The following is a 25,334-nucleotide window of genomic DNA, read 5'->3' on the forward strand; positions in this document are numbered from 1 at the left end:
ATTAAAATCACTTCATGTGTACGATTACGCTTTAGATTCGTACTCGCTGTATCAGTATGGTTATAGGTTATTTCCACATATGGTACCACGGATGCTCAGAGACGTATCAGTCCACGTATCACCACTATTATGTATATGTTGCCACATGTTGATATAACCGTGCAGAGTATTAGTATGCGTTGATATTTCCTTGCAGTGTATTGCTATGCATTGATATTTCCATGTGTGGAGTGCCATGAGATTGCTACAGGATTGCTACAGTGCTCATGTGTTGCTACAGGTTTCCACGTGTGATACTTCACATGTTGGTACTCGTTAACTAATTCTATTACTACGTAACTAATTGTGTTACTATTATGTTAACTCTTGAATATTAACCCTTGCACCCTGCCTTTCTATATCTAAATCCAATCTGTACGACCACACAAAGAGTAGAAATAAGTAACCACACCTAGCAGAGCACCTCGTTAAAATTTTATCTATCAACATTCAGACAAATCCAACTTCTATACAGACGTTTTCCATACAAAATTATACAAAGAACCTAGTTACGCCAATGTCGGTGACGTCGAAACGATTCCGTTAAAAGGCACGTCGCTACTAATTACGAGAACCAGGTAATTTGTGGGAACATTGAACGATTTGGAGGATTGTTTAGCATCGTGAACTGATGTATATTTTATATATTTTAATGATCCCAGAAACAAGTTCTTCCCTTTGGCGTACGTACATTGTATAGATGACAGCCACTCCGGTATATTAGGGATTTCAGATGGTATCTCGGAGATGGCTCAGGTAGCTCAGTTGGCCAAAGCATTTAACAGACGTTCTACGATCAAAGGTATAGGCATTCTGTTTTACGTATCTTCTTCCGAATCTCCGAATCCATTGCTCGGTCAATGTAAATGGATGACGAACAGAATTTGTGGCCGTGGGTGAATGGTCGATTTTTCTTCTACCTAGACAGATTTTTTTAATAATTAAATATAGCAACGTAGATATACAAATATAGCAACATAGTGATTTAGGGATGTGGGGATGTAGAGATGTTGGAATATAGGGCTGAGACTTAAGTATCTGGAAATGCTCACATATCAGAATATAGGGATGTGGGAATGTTCAGATGTTACAATTTAAGGATGTTGTGATGTAGAAATGTCGGAATGTAGGGATGTCTGGATATGTCAGAATATAACAGTGTGGAAGTACAGTGAAGTCAGAATGTCAAAATATAACAATGTTGAAGTACAGCAATGTTAGAATGTCAAAATATAACAATGTTGAAGTACACTAATACCAGAATATCAGAATATAACAATGTTGAAGTACACTAATGTCAGAATGTCAGAATATAACAATGTTGAAGTACAGTGATACCAGAATGTCAAAATATAATAATGTTGAAGTACACTAATGTCAGAATGTCAGAATATAATAATGTACAAATTTTTGAATTAAAAAATTTAAAGACACAAAACTAAAAAAATTTGAAAATGAAGTTCTCAAACCGCAAAATTTGTCTCCATCCAAGCGACATTTTGCATCCGATAGTAGCGAGTATACGAGGCAATAAATAAGTATCGCTTTGAGAAGCGTCGATTGGGCTCACGGCGCGTACTCACCTGCAACTCCGCGGCTCGGAAGAAAGGTGTACACGCGAGATATCGCGGATAAATCTGGCGGAGCGAGGGCGCGCGTGCAACTCGGTGAACGTTGCCGCGCACCGGTGTACGCGTGTCAACCGGTTGTGATATATTTGCGACTAATGATTGTAAGGAATAATTATGACTCTCTCTCGGCGAGAATTTCAGCCGGTCTGAAATTGACGCGCCGCCGGATACGTTCGACCGAGATAAAGCGCGGCGAACCTCGTAATTCAGTCGGCCCTTTGCGCGACCAGTCCCTTTTAATTGGTCGAATCGGGGTAGATAAACGATTCTCGAACGTTGAATCGATCGTGTGAACCGTAGATTTACCGTACTGCCGTGCTAAATATAGTACTGTATTCAATTCTATAGCTGCAGGGACTTGTGGGCTTTAATGGGTCAATCGAATTATCAAATCTGACACTTTTGTTCTTTCTAATTTCTTTATTTTTACGTTTCTGATTTGGAATATTTTTCACTTGTTACATTTTTTAAATTTATTCGTTTTCATATTTTTTGATGTATTTAAGCATTGTTAGATTAACTGAGCAATAATTGAAAGAAAAAGGTTCATGTTTTATTCTTCTTGTTTTATTGGTTCCTCTGTCTTTACTTATTACAGTTGGTACCACAACTGTAATAACTGTGGTGGGTTAATAAAATGAAAGCATACATGGATATTCATATGAAAAAAAATTACAGAAAATTCATTGTATAACTTCAATGTTGATGATCAACACTTGTAACTTTGAAGTAGTCATCATAATATCAAACTCTTATTTCAAACATTAAGTTAAAATTAAGTTACATAAACTGCATGTACACTTGACACACTACACAGTTTAAATTTTTGATCAAAATAGTTCCATGTGTCACATGTCCGATGACCTATCTTTTCGATTTATAATGAAACGAAGGTAATAAGAACGTTGTCAGATCGATGGTTTTTAAGAAGAAAATGGCGAACATGAAACATCTTAATATCGTTGTCAAGGTAGACACAGCGGATGAAATCCAGTGAAACGTCGAAAGCTAGCGAAAGAAACGGTTTTACAAGGAGTGGACGTGGAACGACGTACACGCAGGCAGTTTGCCGGTTTTCTTGCCGCGGTTCCGGTCTATCCTCGTACTTCTAGTTGCAGAGGACGAGCTCGTGCTCGTTCTACGAGGACGACGTCCGCGGATCACGGAATGCGTTCTTTTCGTGTCGAGATTTACTGTGCGCCATCTGGCACGGGCGGCAGCACGCCGTGGAATGTCGACGGCCGGTTGCAGCCCCGCGGGTAAACATCGATTGAACACGTACACGAAATATCGACGGATTGAGGGGTGAAAAAGTGTGGGCGAGTCGGGAAAAAACCGGCGCTCGACGGCGAGGAACGCGGTTGCGGCGTGGGCGAATTTATCGAAGACCAATAACTAGTCGCTCGGTTTCTATTCGATATTTCGCGCCTTGTATAGCCGCGCGCAAAAAACATTCTGGAATTTTAACGGGATTTTCTACCGTACAGCCGTTAAGAAAGTCGATCCAATTAAAACGCTCTTCGAAGGGAACGTTATTTACTGGTTTTTTGATTTATCGCTTCCCGACAATTTATCATCGATTCTTCGGAAAGAAAGGAAAACTATATTCCTCGTTATGAATCACCTTTGTCTGCTACCACGACTCAAAGTCTCTAATTCTATACATTGTCGACGTTGGCTACTGTTTCAGAAATATAGGTGTCCTTTTTCAAAAATGATATGCTCATTATATCAAGGTAGGGTCATTCATGAAAGTAAATTAATAAGATGATTAAGTCATTTGTTCATACAATGAATGCATACTGATTCATATATTCACTTAATGAATTATATCAATGTATAATTATAATTACACACATGCATGTATGTATGTATGTATATGTATATGTATGTATATATGTATGTATATATGTATGCATATATGTATGTATGTATGTATGTATATGTGTATGTATATATGTATGTATATATGTATGTATATATGTATGTATGTATGTATGTGTGTATACATGTATGTATGTATGTATGTATGTATGATGTGTACACACATATTGATATGGAGAACATCATCCACCTAATGCACAAAAATTAAACTTGCTGTCCTAATTTTCTATTTAAACCCAATAGAACAGCCAAATAAAAATGTACAACAATTACATACTAATGTACTGTAATCAGAACCCAAAATATCAAACTGAAAAAAAGACTACAAAGCCACCCACTTAATGTATCACATATCTATTGTAAACTCTACTATGGCCCTACAAGTGCCCCATATATTTCTAAGTACCACATTAGAATGATGTATTATATTTTAATAAATCTGCATCGAGTCTTGTAGTGATTATCATAATAAAAATGTAAATTGTCAAATAAACCTTACCTCACCTAACTGCAAATGACATGATTCTCTGAAGTCTCCATGTTTGGACCCCGCAATTATCTAAAATATCAGTCACTGTACCAGCAATCGTGCACGTCACAATTGACGCAATACCCTAAAAGGATACCGCGCGACGTTAACGCGTACCGCGAGTGCGTGGGCGGCGAGATCTTATCCGAGATCGATCGCAGCGTGCGTTCGACGTGTAGTCAGTCGGTATACACGCGGCACGATCCCGTGTTACGCGGACGGTGATGAAAAACTGGCTGGTATCTGTCGGACTAGGAAGAGGTCTGTCGAACCGATCGACCGCTATCGTGCCGCAAAACTTTTTCACATTTCGCCGCTTGTAGAACAATGATCTTATCGGTGGCCGGTGGTCGCATGGCGTGCACCGATACCGGATTCCAGTTGGCCGGAAACTTTTCCAAAGCAGGAACCACACGGTTGCTCGATCGACTACAGCCGCCGGTTTTCTTTCACGTGGGCGTCACCGATACGATCTCGACAGTGGTCAAACTCGATACATTGTATCCTGCACAGACGTCTGTCTCTATTAGCCGATTAATTTCCGGCGACACGCGGGAATGACATTGTACTCTAACGTTAATAAGACACCGAGTTGGAACGCAATCTGGGAACTGATTACTCGTGGATGTATGGAATTGTGTGTGCATTTGGGAGAATGGGTTAATGTTTCGTACTTGAGAGTTTAGGAGATATGAATTTTCAAATCTAGTTGGAGACTTTTGGACCTACCAGTTCTGAATCATTGCTAATTGCTAAATTCTTAGATTTCTAATTTTCCAAATTTCCACATGCTTGAATACCTAAGTTTCCAGATTCCAAATTGTAAGATTTCTAAATCTCTAGAGCATCAAACTCTTTGATCTCCACATCTATGAAGGTCAAATACCCAAGTGTCTAGATCTACAAATTCCCAGATCCTCAAATCTCTAGGTGTCCAAATCTTCAACTCCCAAATCCTCAACATCTCAAACTCCCAGATTCTCAAATCCTAATCATTTCAAACTGCAAAATTTCTAAATCTCCAGATCCCCATACCCTCATCATCCCAAACTCCCAGAGTCCCAAATCTCTAAATGTCCAAATCTACAAACTCCCAAATCCTCCACATCTCAAACTCCCAGATTCCCAAATTTCCAGATCTCCAAATCCTCCTCGTCTCAATCCCCCAAATCCCCAAATCTCTAGATCCCCAAATCTGCATCATTTCAAACTCCAAAATTCCCAAATATCCAGCCCCCCAAATCCTCATCATCTCAAACTCCCAGATCCCCAAATCTCTAAATGTCCAAATCTACAACTCCCAAATCCTCCACATCTCAAACTCCCAGAGTCCCAAATCCTCCTCATCTCAATCCTCCAAATCCCCAAATCTCTAGATCCCCAAATCTTCATCATCTCAAACTCCAAAATTCCCAAATCTCCAGGCCCCCAAATCCTCATCATCTCAAACTCCCAGAGTCCCAAATCTCCAGCCCCCAAATCCTCATCATCTCAAACTCCCAGAGTCCCAAATCTCCAGCTCCCCAAGTTCCCTCTCCTCCACTCCCGATCTCCAAACCAGAAATAAAAAAGCATACTATCGTTAATTTCAGCAAAAGGTGATATCACGTAGAGAAACAAAGTAGCCAGCCACGTTCCAGGAGTAATTTTCACGGCTCGCAGCTACGAGCGCAACAGGTTCTCCGTGGCGCGAGCGGAAACGGATTATCACGGGATCTTCCGCGGTGGCGTGGCTCGAGCGAAATCGAGCCAATTACTCGCGTAGCAAAGCGATAGCTCGATCGGTCCACGCACAAAGTCCGATAAAATCCGAACAGCTTTAACTCGTTCGATTTCACGCGAGGCGAAACTCGAGCGTTCCCTCGAACACGCACCTGTCTCTGATATTTAAAATTATCCACTTACATTTTTTATAATTAACGCCTCTGTTTTGCGGAATGTGTCGGGGGAGCAAGTTTTACTCGAAAAGGACCTTCAGATATTTTATAAAGTAAGGATTTTATACTGAGAATTTTTACATTGAGGAGTTTAGAGATTTTAAAAAAATAATAGATGCAGGTTAACGTCAGTATAAATTTATGGATCGAATGTATTTATTGTAGAAACTATGAACAACTGTAATAACATTCAATAAGCCAGTCTTTTGTGCGAATGTCCTTGTTAGCAGAAAAAGTGGTTTTTGTTAAAACGGTACTTGCAACCTTTTTACTTTCACTATTCAATTATCGTGTCCCTCCGATCGGAATAATAGAGATTTAGCTATAGCGATTTTTGCGAGACGCCATTAACGCTCGCAGTCGCATAGAACATGCAGCCGTATAATTTCGCGACGAGAGCGTGCCGATTATTAATTTCATGCGATCGACGGCTGCATATAGATAGATACGCATCATGAAACGCAACGGCAAGAGAGTAGCGTTGCGTAGCGGTGCTAATTGGAAGTGCACGCGACTTCGTGCTACCGCATGATCGAAGTTACGGTAGTCCTAGTTACAGTCTGTTCCACAAGAAACGATACTTACATCGGCATCTCGATAATTCACGATCTAAGAGAGAAACAAGTATTTTTGTTTCGTGCACGATTTGTAACAACGGTATTTCAAATATGCTGCTCTTCCTATCGCGCCATTTACAGGCATCTTATAACGAACGGGCCTTTTATAGAACATGTTACAATGAATATTTTTGGTGTTGCTTCAAAATGATTATATCAAATATGTATGTTATAATTAACATGTTTCAATGAACATGTTACATCCAATACATTATTCTGAATACGTTGTATGAATATGTTAAATTGATATGTTATAATGAACATTTTTGTCGTTCATATAAAATGCTTACATTAAACACGTATGTTATAATTAACATGTTTCAATGAACATGTTACAACCAGTACATTATTCTGAATACGTTGTGTGAATATGTTAAATTGATACGTTATAATGAACATTTTTGTCGTTCATATAAAATACTTACATTAAACACGTTGTTATAATTAATATGTTTCAATGAACATATTACAATCAATATATTATACTCAATACGTTGTAATGAATATGTTAAATAAAAACATCATAATGAACATTTTTGTCGTTCATATAAAATGCTCACATTAAACACGTATGTTATAATTAACATGTGTCAATGAACATATTACAATCAATATATTATACTCAATACGTTGTAATGAATATGTTAAATAAATACATCATAATGAACATTTTTGTCGTTCATATAAAATGCTTACATTAATCATGTATGTTATAATTAACATGTTTCAATGAACATGTTAAATCGATATGTTACTATGAATACTTTTCTCATTAAATCAAAATGCTTACATCAAACATGTGTGATATAATAATACGTTTCTATGAACATGTTACAGTCGATATATTCTAATGAATATGTTACAATAGATAATTTACAATGAATATTTTTCTCATTAAATCAGATTGCTCACATCAAGGAGAATACGTTGCAATTAATATGCTTCAGTGAATATGTTACAATGCATATGTGATACTACATATACTAAAGTCGGTACACAACTATGTTATAACCACAAATATGTTATAACACATATTTCTCTCGTTAATCACAATGCTATCCTAAAGTGATGCACTCATAATAAAGATAAAATTGACAACCCTCTTTGCACTGTTTTATAATCTTTGTCGTACATGCCCACATATGAAATATGTAAAGTTTGCGAAATAAAATAAATGAAATATTTGTATACAACTATTGTGGGTACATGGTATGAAAGTGTAACGAAGAAGATTTTGAAAGGAATTTGTAATAAGACACAACCGTATAGGGTAGAATACGATTGTGTACGGTGAAGCGAGCACAAATAAACGCAAGAGACTCGATCGATCATTTCTGCTTCTTTTCCGTCGCATTAAAGAAATGATGGAGAGGCCGTAGCCTCTGTTTCGATCAGAGAAAAAGTCACGCGTTCGGTATCATTGGATGGTCGCAACAGGTGGATAGCCGGCTTCGGGTTAATCGAAAACGTCGTGGCTGGTTATCAGCAAACCGTAACCGTTGGATGACGTAGCCGGTCGGCGATCGCGACAACTCATTTCAGTCCTCTTATATCTCGATGTTCGATCGATATTTTTCCGTGGGAGCCGAGGGCGAGGCGAATCTCCTTAGCCGAAGGCAAAGACAAAAGAGAAAGGGGTCGTCGTCGGAGCGGATGAATAGCTGGAACGAGAGAAAAAAGGAAAGAAGAAGACGAAGAAAGAGGACAGGGCAAGGTGGTCGCGACAAAAAGTTGGACCGGTCCACGGTGTAGAAAGGTGAGCGTGGCGTGGGTGGAACGAGGACCAGTGACAAGTACGATCAGCCGGTTCACCGGGCAGATCGAGGGAAGAAGAGAAAGAAAAAGAAAGGAAGCGGCGGGGAACGCGGAGGCGAACGGGCCGAGGGAGGGAAAAAAGGAGAAGCCGGCCAAGTCGTTCGAAGCCGCGTCGACCAGCAGCACTTATAATTTCTAATGGGCACCGCCGTATTTTTTGCCCGGGTCCGGAACGGGCCGACGCGGGCCCGCAATAATTTATATCCGCGGGGACAGACTCGCGCGTGCGTCGGCGTGCATAAGAGAAAAAGCGAGAAAACGACGCGGACGGATCGCGAGAATCGCGTCACTCGATACAATGACGCTCGCGAGATTCTCGCGACAAAAAGGCCATCTGCAAATATTTCGGAATTCATCGCTGCTTCGATTGTTATTCAAAGAAATTTTCTCATACGAAATATTTAAGCCGTGAGTAGTATTAGATCGACATTGACACCGTTCAACCCCTTGCAATATGGCGTCACTCGTGAGGATCATATGTGACTACTGTTCATATGTGTACCAGTCATCACAATTGAAATTTGGTCCCAATTCTGATTATCTTCACAAGTATCACTGAATACAAAACATGCTTAACTTTGAACTTTCTTTACTCGTTTTACTCGTCTTCTCAGTGCACGAAGCGTACAGAAAATTGTAGGTTAGGTTAATCTACGCGAAAGAAGATTGCAACCATCTTTCGATTTCACTCAAAGCACTCTTATCGATCCCCCAGCATATCAAAATGATAAAATAACAGCGAAATATGATGACACGTTCAAGCACCTGGTATAACACCCCTATGCAATATTTCATACTTTTAAAAATGTGCTTCGATTTTCTTACCATCATGCTTCAAATAGTATCAGCTTCAGTTTATATTGAATCAGTTTGGAATAGTTATAAATAGACGTTATTTAGAATTGTTTGTTCATCAGACTTCATCATAGGTACATAAATATTGAGCAACAAATTTGTAAGAAAGTATCTACAGAATTTTTTGTACGGAATTAATGGAGTGTGTTAAAATGGCCACAGTGAAAATGGACGTATGTGGTCAGACACATTGATCCCTGAGGGCAGATCGCTGACTGAAACGGCAAATTTAATTTCAGACTATGTAATTTCATCCTATTCGTTTTACAAACGAGAATGTTCTTTGATGTAACATAAAGCTGGAAACGAAATGAAACGGGATACAAATTATAACTGCGCAGATTGTGACAAATTTTACATTTAAAATATATTGGATGTATAGGATAAAATATAGCCATGTATAGGATGTACAGAAGTCATGCATAAAATCATATATAATTGCAATTGTACAGAACAAGCTCCAATTTTTATTTATCATTTACTAAAAATTTATAACTAATGTAAAGTCCATTTTGTATTTTTTTTTGTTTGCGTTATTTATGAAGATTAAGGAATGCAATTTAGGAAGGTATTACACATTGAAAGTTTCGTACCGTTTTATCGTAGAAGAAGAAAGACTTACCGATCGCAAGATTCTGCTGAGAGAAGATTGAAGGTGGATGACCCGGCTCGTCAGCACTTCTTCAAGGCGAAGCAGCTTCGTACTCCCTAGGATACCGTAGTATCGTCACGTTCTTTCTAAGGTAGCTAGATCGTCTTCTCCCTCGCAGCATCTGACAACTGCATGTGAGAACGATATCAAAATACTGAAAGCGAAGGAACACGCGCGGCCCCTGTAATTGAATCTCAGTAAACTCCAACGACAACGAATAACAACTCGTTAGTATAAAAATAACATGCCGTTCATTATTAAATAAATACTGAAATCCACTTGGAACTTGAACAATTCTCTTCCTCTAAACAGTTCAATATTTTGATAATTAATAGTACACTTTATATTAATTACAGTTTAAAATGTAGTAGTGCAACAATGTGTAACAAATTAAATTTTGGAACAGCAATTCTATTAGTAATTTCTTGTACTGAAAATTGACAGGTAAGCATAACTAGTCAAAAAATAATTAAAATAAAAAATAAGTTATTGCTTAGGTATTGCAAGTTCAGTGTAACTACTTTGATCCTTTCAGCGAATGTCATCGCAAATGATGTAAAAGTGCTTCTAAATAATAAAATTAATCAACATACACCACCCTAGGACAACTTAATCAACATAAATCACAAAATTGAGCAGATGATAAATTAAACCAAATTCAAAGCGAAAAAACCCGTGAAAGGGTTAGCAGATTAACAATCCTAGAGGGTGAAACGACGAATAAAATATCTGGCAAGTGGAACATCGATCCGCAATTTTCGTCCGTAAACAACATGCACACGTGGACGACGATTAAGATAAGTCTGACAATGGTTCGTTAATCCAATTACAACTTTCTCCCCTATAGTAACCGGTTCGAGATATTTCATCCGAGCTGACACTCGAACGATAGTGGCGAATGTTTGAAAAACTGTGTCACCGGATACGAAGGTATCACGGATCGCATGGCCGATTATCCGAATATCTCTTACATTACGCGAAACTTCGATTATTCCATTACCACTTATCCGGGCTATCGATCTTGATGATCGGAACACGAGTTGGTAAGTCTGTACACTTTCGGGCATGGTAGACTTCTTTGGGGAAGATGGTTTCATGGATCAATGTTTTTGGTTGGTGGTTTTTTTTAATTTTCGTATTTAGGAATTTTGGGGTGGGGATTTGGAGATTTGGGGGTTGGAGTGTTTAGAGATTTGGAGGTTGGAGGATTTGGGAATTTGGGAGTTTAGGGTTTTAGGGATTTGGAGGTTAGAGGATTTGGGGATTTGGGAGTTTGGGTGTTTAGGGATTTGGGGACTTAGGAGTTTGGGGATTTAGGGACTTGGGAGTTTAGGGATTTGATGCATGAAGGATTGGAGGATTTGGGAGTTTGGGGGTTTAGGGATTTGGAGGTTAGAGGATTTGGAGATTTGGGAGTTTGGGGGTTTAGGGATTTGGGGATTTGGGAGTTTGGGGATTTGGGAGTTTGGGGGTTTAGGGATTTGGGAGTTTAGGGATTTGAAGGATGAAGGATTGGAGGATTTGAGAATTTAGGGGTTTAGGAATTTGAAGGTTACAGGATTTGGGGATTTGGGAGTTTGGGTGTTTAGGGATTTGGGAGTTTAGGAATTTGAAGGATGGATGGTTAGGGAATTTAGGAGTTTGAGGGTTTAGGAATTTGGAGGTTAGAGGATTTAGAGATTTGGGAGTTTGTGAGTTTAGGGATGTGAAGGATGGAGGATTTGGGGATTTGGGAGTTTGGGGGTTTAGGAATTTGATGGTTTAGAGATTTGGAAGTATAGACACTTGGCAATGTAACAATTTGGGGACTTGGAAATTTGGGAAATTAGAAATCTCTAACTTTACGAGCTTAGAAATTTAGGAATTCAAGGATTTGGTCATTTGAGAGGTTAGAAAATGATTTCACAAAGTGAAGGTTTGGCAATTTAGGTATTCGAGAAGTTAAGAGATTAGGAATGTAAAAGTTTATGAATTTGAAGGTTTGTAAATTTGGCAGACTAGGAATATAAGAATTTGGGAATCTGGATGTTTTATCACTTAAAAAGCTTGTCATTTATAGAACATAAAATGCGGGAATTTGATTAACATTGAAATTTACAAAGTTACTTAAAAATATAATGATTTATTCAGACTCGAACGCAATGACAATCTAAATACTTGAAAAGAAGATCTAATATTCGGGAAATGGAGTCCACATTGCACCCAAGTGTACAGGCCTATCCACATATACGGCACGCAGCCGGCGCGCATATAATACCTTCATAATGAGATATCTACCTGAAATCCCGAGCGTGGTGTAAATCAGCCCGAACGTTATTATGCATTCCCGCGATAACGACCTTGTACACCCCTGAGTGTACCGTCACCTGCATTGCTTTTCGTAAAATTCGAGCATCGCAACGTTCACGATGCTCCTTTCGCGGAACCAACTTACCACACCTCTTTCCTCTTTGCCACTCTTTTTTCATTTTTACTGCTCGATGGTCGAACGTACCAGGAATAAGGGCTTCGAATATACGGCTTAACTCGGATATGGATTAATCCTGGCCTGATAACGTGCTTGGTACTCTTATATTTAATGTGACAAGCGAAAATAATGGAATTTGTTGGTTCAGGTGGTTTTTGTGAAATAAGAGGGGAGGATTTTATTTGGCGTATTTTTTACTTTAGATTTTGGGGTGATAAGGGTACTTGTGGAGGTCGGTTGTGATCTTTGTATTTTTTAATTTTTAGTAGAGTAGTTTGTTTGGTTGAAATTTTTAAATTGTATTGAGTAGCGTTGGAAGTTTGAAGAGTTTAAGTTTTGGATTATGTTGAATATTCAACGCGTGGGAATTTTTAATTGTAGCAAGTAGTCGACGCGCGGGAAATTTGAATTGCACCCATTAGAAGACGCGCGGGAAATTCGAATCGCACCGAGTATTCCACGCGCGGGAAATTTAAACCGCACTGAATATTCGATGCGTGGGAAATTCAAATTGCACCGAGTATTCCACGCGTGGGAAATTCAAATTGCACCGAGTATTCGACACGCGGGAAATTCAAATTGCACCGAGTATTCGGCACGCGGGAAATTTAAATCGTACGGAGTAGTTAGTGCGCGGGAAATTCGAATCGCACCGAGTATTCCACGCGTGGGAAATTTAAATCGCACCAAGTATTCGACGCGCGGGAAATTCGAATCGTCCCGAGTATTCGACGCGTGGGAAATTCAAATTGCACCGAGTATTCGACACGCGAGAAATTTAAATCGCACGGAGTATTCGACGCGCGGGAAATTCGAATCGCACCGAGTATTCGACGCGCGGGAAATTCGAATCGCCCCGAGTATTCGACGCGTGGGAATTTCAAATCATAACAATATTCAACGTATTCAAATTTCGACTTGTACCAAATATTCGACGCGTTAGAACTCTCAAGCGTTAAAATTTCGAATTGTATCAAATATTCGACGCACTGCACTCCCAAATCCTTTCAATTATGAACCGCCCCAAAATTCTCAGCAAAGAAATTTTAAATCATACCAAATAATAAATTTGTCAAAATTCAACTCCTTCCAAATAACCTTATCAAAATTGTGATCCCACCTCATATTAAACATAGTAAAATTAAAATTCTCTGAAATACTCAAACAGTCGAAAACTTACGATTCATCGTTATTTCAATAGGATCAGGGCGTGAAGAAAATTAGGTCCTTAATTGAGATTAGAATAAATATCGGGTTGATTGAATAGATGGCGATAAATGAGACTGCAATTTTTTTGGTTTGTGTGTTTCGTTTATCGCTCTGAAACGAGACTGGAACGAGAGGACGATATCGATCGGATAGAGGGACTCACGGTTTCAGTCGGAAGTCACGGTCCTGATTTAACGAGAACAGAAAGCCGCTTTGATGAACGAGAGATCGGAGCCGGGGTATCGAACGAGATATCTCGCGGCGGCGTAATCGATCCCATAATTAAACGTGTAATCTGCCGGTGAGATTTAAGGATGCGGGTCGAAAGGTGAAGCAGCCACGCTTCGCGATAGGGCGGAGATAAATTCGTCGAATATTTTCAGTGCATATCTTTGCTCTGTTCAAATTATATCGATAGTTCATCAAAAGATGAATATGCACAGGGTCAATTTTTGTAATTGAGAAATTGTCCTAGCTTTTTGTCCCTCTATGTCCATTTTGACCGAACATGATTTAGAAGACTTTTAAAATTTCACTAATTCAATCATTTTTTATTTGAAAACCTAAGGGTAGTTTTAGACTTCATTTTCATCCACAATTTTAAAATATTCATAACAGTTTGAGAAAATGTAAAATTGTTAAAAGTAATTTGTATGTATAAAAGACTTTGTAACTTGTTAGACATAAATTTGTTATAAGATATTCATTTTGTAGATGCATTTGTAAATATTAATGAAAAGAAACAATTCTATAGAAACAGGTGTCCCATAGACAGTGAAATGGATGAAGTTTGTGGACCTCGATGATCAATGAACCTGACTATTGTTTGTGGCTGTTGTTTCATGCTCATTGATAATTTAGACAGGTACATAAAAGTACTTCACGCTGTACGTTACATAAAAATGTTCATCATAGATAGATAGATAGTTCAGCATAGACACTGTGTGTTAAAGTCAGTGTATCGTTTGGAAGGAGGCGATGGACGTCCTCGGTGAAGTATTTAGCAAACGTATCAAGGAAATTTATTCGAGCGTTTCGCAATCCATCAGAAGTTTACGATTCCGAGAGAAGCAAATTAGAATCCGCCATCAGGAGAGATTCGTCGAGGAGAGGCCGACAGAGCGTCGGCGCTATTAGGTTGGATTTCGTCACGCGATTACGCGAGACCGCTCATTGAGTAACGCGTGTTCCCAGCGCCGACAAAAAACGTCCCTCTAACGAATTTCGACTCCGATGCCCGCCCTGCCTTTCTCCGCTTTCGATTTCGGCTCCGGAGAGTGCCGGACGCGAAGGAAATAAACGATCTCGTGATACACTGTCGGTCCTGTGGCGAGTAGGTACACGCGAATCACGGCCACCACGGGTATCCGCAGCGAACAGAGAACTCTCCAACTGCCGATCGCGTGCTCCGTGAAAATTAATCATCGAAACAGCGCCGGAATAATATTTTCGAGCGGCGAACATCCGCCGGGTCGTTTCGTTCCCGTCGAGCCGGGAAATGTATCCAGTCAACGCGTTTGTCCGACGAAATTTTGCTCCGAACCAACATGGCTCTTCGAGCCATTTTCTTATTGCTCTTCGATTTTCGAATGATACTTTTATCGGGAGGATGATGGAAGCTGAACTGGATATTGATTCGACGTCACGTCGATTTGAGGCGAAATCGGTGCAATTCAATTCGGCACGATTCGATTTTATTCGGTCCGATTTGGGGCAATTGATGCGATTCGATTCGGCGCGTTACAATTTGCCGCAATTCGGTTCGACGAGTTTGGGGCTATTCGGAGCGATTCAGCTCGGTGCGATCCACTTTCAGACAATTGAATTTAGTGCGACTCAGAAGTGAATATAATTCAGTAATCTAACTTAGCCTAATCTAGTAATATAATCTCACCTAACCCAGAACCAAAATGACTAATTCAACCTAACCTAGCAATCTAATCTAACCTAACCAACAAACAAAATGATTAATCCAACCTAACCTAGCAATCTAATCTAACCTAACCCACAAACAAAATGATTAATCCAACCTAACCTAGCAATCTAATCTAACCTAACTTAGAAACAAAATGATTAATCCAACCTAACCTAGCAATCTAATCTAACCTAACTTAGAAACAAAATGATTAATCCAACCTGACCTAGCAATCTAATCTTATCTAACTCAGAAACAAAATGACTAATCAAACCTAACCTAGCAATACTATCTAACCTAACCAAGTAACAAAATGACTAATCCGACCTAAGCTAGCAATCTAATCTAACCTAACCCACAAACAAAATGATTAATCCAACCTAACCTAGCAATCTAATCTAAACTAACCCACAAACAAAATGATTAATCCAACCTAACCTAGCAATCTAATCTTACCTAACTTAGAAACAAAATGACTAATCAAACCTAACCTAGCAATCTAATCTAACCTAACCCAGAAACAAAATGACTAATCTAACCTAACGTAGCAATCCAATGACTAATCTAACCTAACCTAGCAATCCAATGACTAATCTAACTTAACCTAGCAATCCAGTGACTAATTTAACATAACCTAGCAATCAAGTGATTAATTTAATCTAACCTAGCATTCCAGTGACTAATCTAACCTAACCTAACAATCCAGTGCCTTATCAAATCTAACCTAACCTACTTAACGTAACTCGATAACCTAAAATATCGTAACAGTAACCTAACCTATAAAGTTCATCAACCATCGCGAATGTGTTATAAGAAATTATACATTTCCCTAATTACATCTGGTAAATTTGTAAACGAACATAGTTAAATACCTCTAGGTAAATTTATCAAACCGATCCAGCCGATAGCATCAAAATAATATACCGCGATAACCATCTGTATAAATTATTGTCGTATTTTACGACGCGACGAGAGAAACGCATAGACGCGAGAGCATAGTTCAGTAACATTGTTAGCATGCATGCTTACAGTGATAATTAATCGACTGTTTACGACAACTTAACGTCCACTCGTGATAGGCGATTACGATTCACTTTATCTAGAAAGTTATACTCGTCGCGAACTCGTATTTAATTAACTATGATTCGTTTTCTTGTACGAAGCTATTTAATAGTAACCAGTAGAATTAAGGATTATGGTTATGGCAGTAGCATAAAATGAGCTAATGCTATTAAACATAAGGCCATGAACGACGATAAATATATTTCTTTCGAAAAACCACTTCTAGGTAGCTCGTTTCAACGTTTGAATGTTGCAATTTAACACTCGTTAATTGATGCCGCTATTCTAGTCCTACCCACTTTGTGCTGATTAATGGGACAGGTTTATTTTACTTACGGCGATATCGATATTATCGAAAATTGCGTTGTATGTCATCCTTTTCAATGTTTTTTTGATATTGACGTATTCAGATTACTTCTGAGCTACATCTGGATAGATAGTTGTAATGTATGGGATTAGTAAAGTTATAGGGGTAGAAGCAGCAATTTTGCAATTTTTAAATCATCAAATCTTGATGTCTGTGAATCTTCAAATTCATAAATATTTAAGTTCTTCAGATTTCCTAATTAATTCTCCGGTATTCCAATACTCAAATTTCTAAATTCTCTGCCTAACCCTCAAATACCCATGTTTTTAAATTCTTACATTTCCTACTTTCCAGCTAACCAAATTTTCAAATGTCCAAATTTTCAAATCTTAGTATTTTCATACCCCAAATCTGCAGATGTACAAAATCTCGAATCTTAGTATTCTCATATCACAAATCTCCAAATGTACAAATTCTCAAATCTTAGTATTCTCACACCCCAAATCTCCAAATGTACAAATTCTCAACTTTGTGAATTTCTTAAATTTGAAAGTACCCACGTACCCAAATTTGAAAGTCCCCAAATCCTCTAATCTTAGTATTCTCAAACCCCCAAATCTCTAAGTGTACAAATTCTCAGCTTTGTGAATTTCTTAAATTTGAAAGTACCCACGTACCCAAATTTGAAAGTCCCCAAATCCCCTAATCTTAGTATTCTCACACCCCAAATCTCCAAGCGTACAAATTCTCAACTTTGTGAATTTCTTAAATTTTCAAGTACCCACGTTCCCAAATTTGAAAGTCCCCAAATCCTCTAATCTTAGTATTCTCAACCCCCCAAATCTTCAACCTCCCAATACCTAAATATCCCAAACTCTAAAATTTCCAGATCCCCAAGTCCCCAAATCTCCAACCCTCAAATACCTAAATATCCCAAAAATCCTAAATTTCCAGATTTCCAAATCTCCAAATCTACAAACCTCGAAACACCTAACTACCCCAAAAATTCTTAAATTTCCAAATCCTCAAGTCTCTAAATTTTGATATCCCCCATCTCACATACCTTAATTCAACCTAACCTAAATCCTCATACACCTCCATAACAACGTTGCTCTTTAGGAATTCACAATCGACACAAAAACAATTCACATGTATGTATATACATATATTTCCATGGTAAGAGTGCAGCAACATACAGTGTTTTTATCTTTCGATGTACAGATACAAAGATCATCAATGTCGTCATCGTAGAAACGGATACAAAGGTAACATCAACGAACCCGTTCGAGCTCTTCTCATCGGAGGAAAAAGAAGAAAAGGCCGTGTTGTGTAGATTTATTTATACAATCGTTCGTCGAGAATCTTATCGGGTAGCGTTGTGCGTTAATTGCACGAATTTTTATTCAAATCGTATTCAATGGATTCCGTATATGTGAACGCGATACGATCGTCGAATATTAATTGAAACTTATCGACGATGAATTGGATCGACGACAATCGATTTGCAATGTAAAAGTTAAAGGTAACTCTACGGCCTATAATTTTTCTTGAATAATTACCGTAAACCGCACAGCACTAGGTATACTTCATGTATGTAGTTCTTCACACGCAGACATGTTTCGTCGTAGGAACGAAGTTTGGAGATGTACACTTGGGAGCAATTATGCATTTTGGGTAAGAGGTGTCACATATTTGGAGTTTGAGGGATTTAGTTTTCAAGTTTTAGGATTTTTAAATTAGCAAGATTTTATATTGTTGAAATACCCTGTGCTGAAATTCCTAAATTTCTTTATCCCTAAATCTCTAATCCCAAATTCTCAATTTTTCCAATTTCTATATCCCCAAATTCTCAAATCCCAATTTCTCAAATATTCAAATTTTTATATTTCCAAATTCTCAAATATTCAAATTTTTATATTCCCAAATTCTCAAATCCCAATTTCTCAAATATTCAAATTGTTATATTCCCAAATTCTCAAATCCCAATTTCTCAAATATCCAACTTGTTATATTCCCAAATTTTAAAATCTCAATTTCTCAAATATCCAACTTGTTATATTCCCAAATTCTCAGATACCCAAACTACATTTCCAAATTCCTAAACCCTGAATTCTCGAAATGTACCATAAACGCCCCCCATGCTCGCAAGTGTACAAACCTTGCTACCCCTCCACACGGGGCATGAAAAAATATTCGATTTTACGCTTACGTATTTACCATGTAACTCGTTAATCTCAGCCTTAAAATGATATGTAAATACTCCTGATTTGTCAACGTTCCACATGACACAGCTTCGACTTTCCCGTCGAAAGGCACAGTACCGTTTTTCACGATAGTCTTCTAATCGAGCAGCTCAACTGAAAATGTATAACAAGATATGCAAAAATTTCCATGTACAGAATTTAAACAAAAATTGCATATCTTCTTTCGTTATACTAATGAAGAAGACTGAACTTGTGCAATGGTAATAGTACTTGTTCATGAATTTTACAAACTATTACAACAATAAATAATTTATCCACAATGTACTGGTGACTGTATTTACTTTAAATCTCACAGTCTGAATTACTTAATTTTCACTCTAACTAAAAGCAATAAAATTGTCTTGAAATCAACTTGATGGAAACTTTTGCAGATCGATAAAAATCGCAAAAAACTGAAATAAAACATAAAGAAACGAGGATATGATGGATCATGGTTGAATGACAAGTCGCGCGGAAGGTTCGTTGAAAAATTATATTTTTTCCATTCTGGCACGATTCGTAAACACAACATAATTTATAAATTAACATACACAATCGTCGTCATCAATAATTTACAGTAACCCTCGTGAGCGTTTTCTTTGCTTGTTCGTCGTTATACAAAAAAAAGAAGAGGAAAAAAAGAGAAAAAAAATCATAAACCGAATTATCGCAGGATTTCAAAAATCGCCCGCTCACCGTTCACTTCGTCGTTTGTCGCATTTTCTTCTCCTTCCATTTTGTTCGTTCGCGTCGGAGAAGAAAATGGCCGGAAGAGGGCAGAGAAGAAGCTCGAGATTCGATCGCAGCATCGATCACTGCGACGGTATGAAGGAAACGAAACGAATTTCTAAATGCGAACGCGTTTTTCGACAAACTCGTGCGAGAGAGCGTTTTTCTTCACCCTGATCGTCGCGACGAAACGGAACGGGTTCTTCGATCGGATGGAACGGGGTTTTCGATGAAATAAGGGGGCAAAGGAAATGGAGGATAAAGAAGAGGAAAAATAGGAAGCTTGACTTGCGAATAGGATAACAAAATAAATAATAGAAGCATTAAACATGATTAATCACTTAACAACGTAACTAGGCATAATAATAATAATAATTAATATAATAATATTAATAATAATAATAATAATAATAGAAATAATTATAATCATACGAATGGCTAAATGAGTGTTAATAATTACAAGAGCAGGTTGTCTGGCACGGCGATCGTTTAATTGCCTGAATACACGAGCGACGAACGCACTTCTTTTTATACATCGTTTCACTTTTCCCTTCCCTCTCGTTCTCGAGAAGGGCATGCGACAGATTCTCTCGATATGTGTTTTTAAGGCTGAATCCACACGAAAGACGGCGTCGAGCCGGACGGTCTCCCATGCAACAATTAAATCTCGACAAACATCCAAACAAAACATTTTTAGAGCCAACAACAATCGCTCCTACAAAATGCTAGCAAACCGAAACAGAAAGAAAAAAGGAATAAATCGGAACAATTTTCAACGACACAGAGGATTGCCAGTCGCGGCGGTCGCCATTGAACGAAGTTTCCCACGAAATCGAGGTCTCGCGATGAGACAAGGTTTCCCGAAATTTCGAGATCCGTCTCGAGGCCTCTCCTTCGTGTATCTGACCCACCGACAAAGCCGCCTTCCTTCCGAGTAATCGCACGATCGACAGAGGCAAGTTAAAATGGCAAGCAGAGAGCGACAGTTTCCCCTTAATGGCTAATTACTCGTTCCGTTCCCCCCTCCTTTCGAAACGCTCGAAACGGTAGACTAATTAGAAAAAAACCTCGGTATATAAAAATACGGATATACGTACCTGTGTACGTACGCGGTTTTCGCACTCACACCCACATACACGTATCTCATGCACACATCAAGGTGTTTCGCGTACGGTGACACTCGTTCGAGAGCGTGTGTCTCGTGCGTGTGCGTTTTACAACGGTCCGTGACTCGCGGTATTCGTCATTGTCTGTTTTACCGTGACCACGGCAGACACGCTGGACAACGGCCGAGTTATGGCAAGGAAAAAGGCAAACGGTCGAGGTTGAGCAAGGTTCACGATACTACGTGTGGTCTTCGTCGGACACGAAAATTCTTGTCATTGAACGTTTTGTCAATGAGACACTCTTGTTATATTGCCATGGATGAGGAAATGTAACGATCTCAACCCATGGCAATATTTGACATGTTGATATTTCACCCTAAATATTTTTTCCCGTAACTTTCTAACCTGTCTCATTATACTGCATGTCGGTACAACGCGCAGCGATGTAGCGCATAACCAAAAAGTTTGTTCTGTGACACTGCGTTGATTTCCCGGGATGCTCGTAACAGTGTAACAGTCCACAAAATGGCAATATAACAAGAGTCTGCTGTACTATATTCCATAGGAACCAATTTAATTTTTCTTTCACTTTCCGAATTTCTACTAGATAGAATCTATTAACAAAGAAAGAATACTTGGACCTAATCGAACCACGAAAACGTGACTCCGTTTTGAAACTTTAAGAAATTGGTTCTGAACAGAATACGCTCGAACGAGCGCGAATCGTCGCGATATCGGATAAAACGATTAATAGATCGTTATTCGGTTCGTTAGACATATTTGTTCTCCTTCGCCAAGTCTTTTCGGTGTATAAAAAATATCTCTCTCTCTCTCTTTGTTCCTTGCACGCTCATTAACAAACTCACGCCGACGTTTTACAATGAGAATAATATTAATAATCATAGTATCGATATTAATAATAATAATAATTAAAACGCAATAATAATATTAATAACATTACCCACTAATTAACGTTACGTGTACACGCTTTTTTATTATGCATTAAGTTTCTTTCATTCTGCAGGTACGGTTTTACGTTCGTTTCGTTTTTCATCCTCTCGTGGTTCTCGCGAGGAAAATCGGTCGCGTCTCTCTTCGTGCTTGAGCTTCGATCTCCTCCGGAGGTTTTATTCTTTCTTACAAAAAAACGATCTCTTCTCGATACGCGAGCAACAAACGGATTTCGATAAATATACAACAGGACGCTGTCGAGAGAAATTTCGCAACGTACAATAAAACAAACAATTATTCTCTCCTGTGCAAACATTTTCTTCATAACAATTAACTTCGCGCGCTCGCTAGATCGTTTTTCCCAAAAACAGTGGGCTTCAAAGACCGCGAAACATTGAGCGTATCGATTTCGTGTGCGGCAACGAACGGCTCTCGACAAGATGGCTGGCGACTAATCTCTTTTTACCGAAAACGTTTCTCCAGAATCACCAGGCTACAAGGAAACAACTGCCGCCAACGATCTCTGCTTTACTCTATCGACATGCAATCTCGCGGCTTAAATTACGGCTCGGCCGTGAAAATTTGGCACAAGTTTTCTCATCCTTCCGCTACGAGAGAAAGCGTTTTGCGAAACGACGGAACGTTTGAACGGAAGATAAATTTCGAGTGCCTTGACGTTGTAAAAGATCTGCAACTCGTATAAATATTGACGGAGAGTAGGCAACGTTGAACGGAGCGATTCGAAAAGATTCCAACAATGATCGTCATGGAACCCCGTCTTTAATCTGCAAATGCACAAAAATTGTACATGGAAACGTAAATAATATTTCTGACGCGAGAGATTCGATTAAAACAAAAAGTAAATGGACGCATAAATACGGCAAACATTGTTGGAATCTTCGAAGGGCTACGGAGAAGATGTATATTCTCGGGTGCAACGCAGTCTTCCTGGAGATAGACTTTCACCGTTTGCTTTCCGTTTTGAGGGAATCTAGGTGGAAAAGATAAATCTACAGGAAAGATAAATCTAGAGAAATGGTAAAGAACTTTGATTTTAAAAAAAGGTGTACCTTAGGAAAACTGGACGTAACAGATGTAAGAAAGAAGTAGACCCAAATAAAACCTAGATCTAAATAAACCTGGTGAAACAAAGTCCTACCTCAGGAAAGCTACGTTGCATGCGAGCGTAGATCGCGAGTTCTGGGGAAGCAGCAAGGGGAAGACGATGGAGTACGGTAATACTGTTAAAAATCTTATTCTTCGATGGGTAATAGCGAGATAAATAAGAAGAAAATATCGACAAACGTTTGGTCCAATTCCAGCGAGAGAAATCGATCTTGCCTACCACCGTCGTCCTCCTCGGCCCTCGCGCCGTCGCCGTCGTCTGCGAGACCTATCCACGTCGGTCCTGAGACTCCCCGTCGAAGAGGTACGAGCTCCCGCTCGATATCCGGCTGGTATCGCGGTCGAATCGCGTGCTCGTCCACGTGGCCATCGTCATCGTTCGGCCGTCGTCATTCGGCCTTGATCGTGGCCGACGGAGAGGCCATCTCCTGCGTGAACACGGGGCTATCCTCGCCGGCAAGGAGGCCAGGTTCGCTCTTAGGCGTCTGAACGTCGGGAAATCTGGCGTGGGTCCTGAGGTGCCTAGTGATCATATCCCGGCGGCAAGCCGCATACGCGCACTGCGGGCACTTGTACGGTTTTTCGCCCGTGTGAGTCCTCTGGTGAGTGCTCAGGTGATCGGACCTACTGAAAACCTGCTGGCACGTCTTACACGTGTACGGCTTTACGCCCGTGTGCAGCCTCATATGTCTGGTGAGCATGTCCGACCTGGCGAAGCTCCTCTTGCAGACGTCGCAGAGGTACGCCTTCGCGGACGCGTCCTGCGGACCCTGTCTACGGTGTCTCGACGCCATGTGCTTCGCCAACCGATCGTGTAAGCTGAACATTTGACCGCAAACCGGACATACATAAGCGACGTCCGCGCCGGGCGGCATCTCCTCCACCACCGGCGAAACCTCGAGGTTGTATCTGACGGCGACGCTCTCCTTGGTCGTCGGCGACGCCACGTCGCCCTTGACCACCGGCACGCTCACCGAGCCTCTCGACACGATACCGGGCGGTAACAGTTGCAGAGCGGGCGGTCTACCGGAAGCGGCGGCCGCCGCGGCCGACGCCATCAGGTTCTTCATCGACAGGTCCAACGGCGATTCCTGAGGACTCGTCGCGTCGCTCTCGATCGAGCCGCTTCTCATCGGATGATTCAGGAAAACGGACGAGCTGGACAGCGGCGGTTTCTGGTCCCATCCCGGCACCAGGTCCGAGTCGGAGTGACTACGCCCTCGGAAGATGTCCGGCAGGTACTTGGTGTGCATGTAGTGCTCGAAACTGTACGACGACAGGGATCCGGGCGTCAACGGCGGCAGAGTGAGAGGAGTGAGCGGCGTTAGGGGCGTGAGGGGAGTCAGGGGAGAAGTCGGAGAGGGCAACATCATCGGCGGGGTGACGGACTGGGAACACTGGACGCAGGTGCATCCCGCGTACTTGGGCGCCGACGATCTCGGATGAGGCGGATGAAGATGATCGTACGGGTGATTCGTGTTGTTCTTGTGATGGTGCCTGTGCCGGTGACGATGATGATGCGGGTGATGGTGCGGATGATGAGAATGATGATTCTGCTGTTGTTGGTCGGTGTTCCCTTGCGCGTGGGCGTTCGCGTTCGCCTCTTCCTCGGTCGGCGTCACGGGCTCCTCGCTCTTCAACCTCAGAGGAAGCAGACTGATGCCCGACGGCGGATCAGAGGCGGTCCTCGAGGACGATCTCGGGGAACCGAACACGTCTTCCTCCTCCTCGGACGCTGGTCCACTGCCACCGACTCTGGACACCTCGCCCTCCGAAGGCGAGCTCCGGTGCTGCAGGATGTCCACCACCACCTGGTCGAGCCCCTTCCGTCTGCGGAGGTTCCGGTGGTTCCTGTTCGCGGTCGCCGCAAGGGTGTTATTGTTGGTACAGGAGGGCGGTGGCGGCTTGGCCGGACCCGGGGGCGCGGCTGCAGCGTCCTCCACGGCGCTCTCGGCCATCGTCATCGAGGATGCGCGGCACCCGCCGCCTGGGCCCTTTATGCCGCCTACTACACCCTCGGCTACCACCGTACTGCCTCCCACCTCGTCCTGAAACAACCAAACCACACGCCACTCTTACTTCTCTTGCCTTCCCTGTAATCTTCGATATTGTTCAATTACGGTACGCGCCAAGCACTCGTTTCCTATTGCTCGCGAAAGCCCGATCGACGCGCGTAATTTTACGAATCATCCTTTTAGTGCCGGACGATCTCGGACGCGGATCATTTCCCGCGAGCTGCATCGCCTTATCCGCCGTTATCT

The 25,334-nt window shown here is 40.6% G+C and overlaps 1 protein-coding gene across 9 annotated transcripts in view; it reads right to left on the reverse strand.

Annotated features, from left to right (window-relative positions):
* Positions 1-702: 702 nt before the first annotated feature.
* Positions 703-25,334, reverse strand: part of klu (zinc finger protein klumpfuss) — a 94,484-nt gene continuing 69,852 nt past the window's right edge. For 7 of the 9 annotated variants that reach the window (XM_076530268.1, XM_076530273.1, XM_076530270.1 and 4 more), the window contains one exon: positions 19,642-25,121. In XM_076530268.1, coding sequence (XP_076386383.1) covers positions 23,463-25,121 — 1,659 coding nt within the window. In that variant the 3' untranslated portion in view covers positions 19,642-23,462. Of the gene's footprint in view, positions 960-9,929; positions 10,088-19,641; positions 25,122-25,334 lie in introns of those variants that run through there. The other 2 variants (XR_013037764.1, XR_013037763.1) reach the window with 1 other exon arrangement.

The sequence above is a fragment of the Megachile rotundata genome, chromosome 3 (genome assembly GCF_050947335.1).
Source record: "Megachile rotundata isolate GNS110a chromosome 3, iyMegRotu1, whole genome shotgun sequence".
NCBI lineage: Eukaryota > Metazoa > Arthropoda > Insecta > Hymenoptera > Megachilidae > Megachile > Megachile rotundata.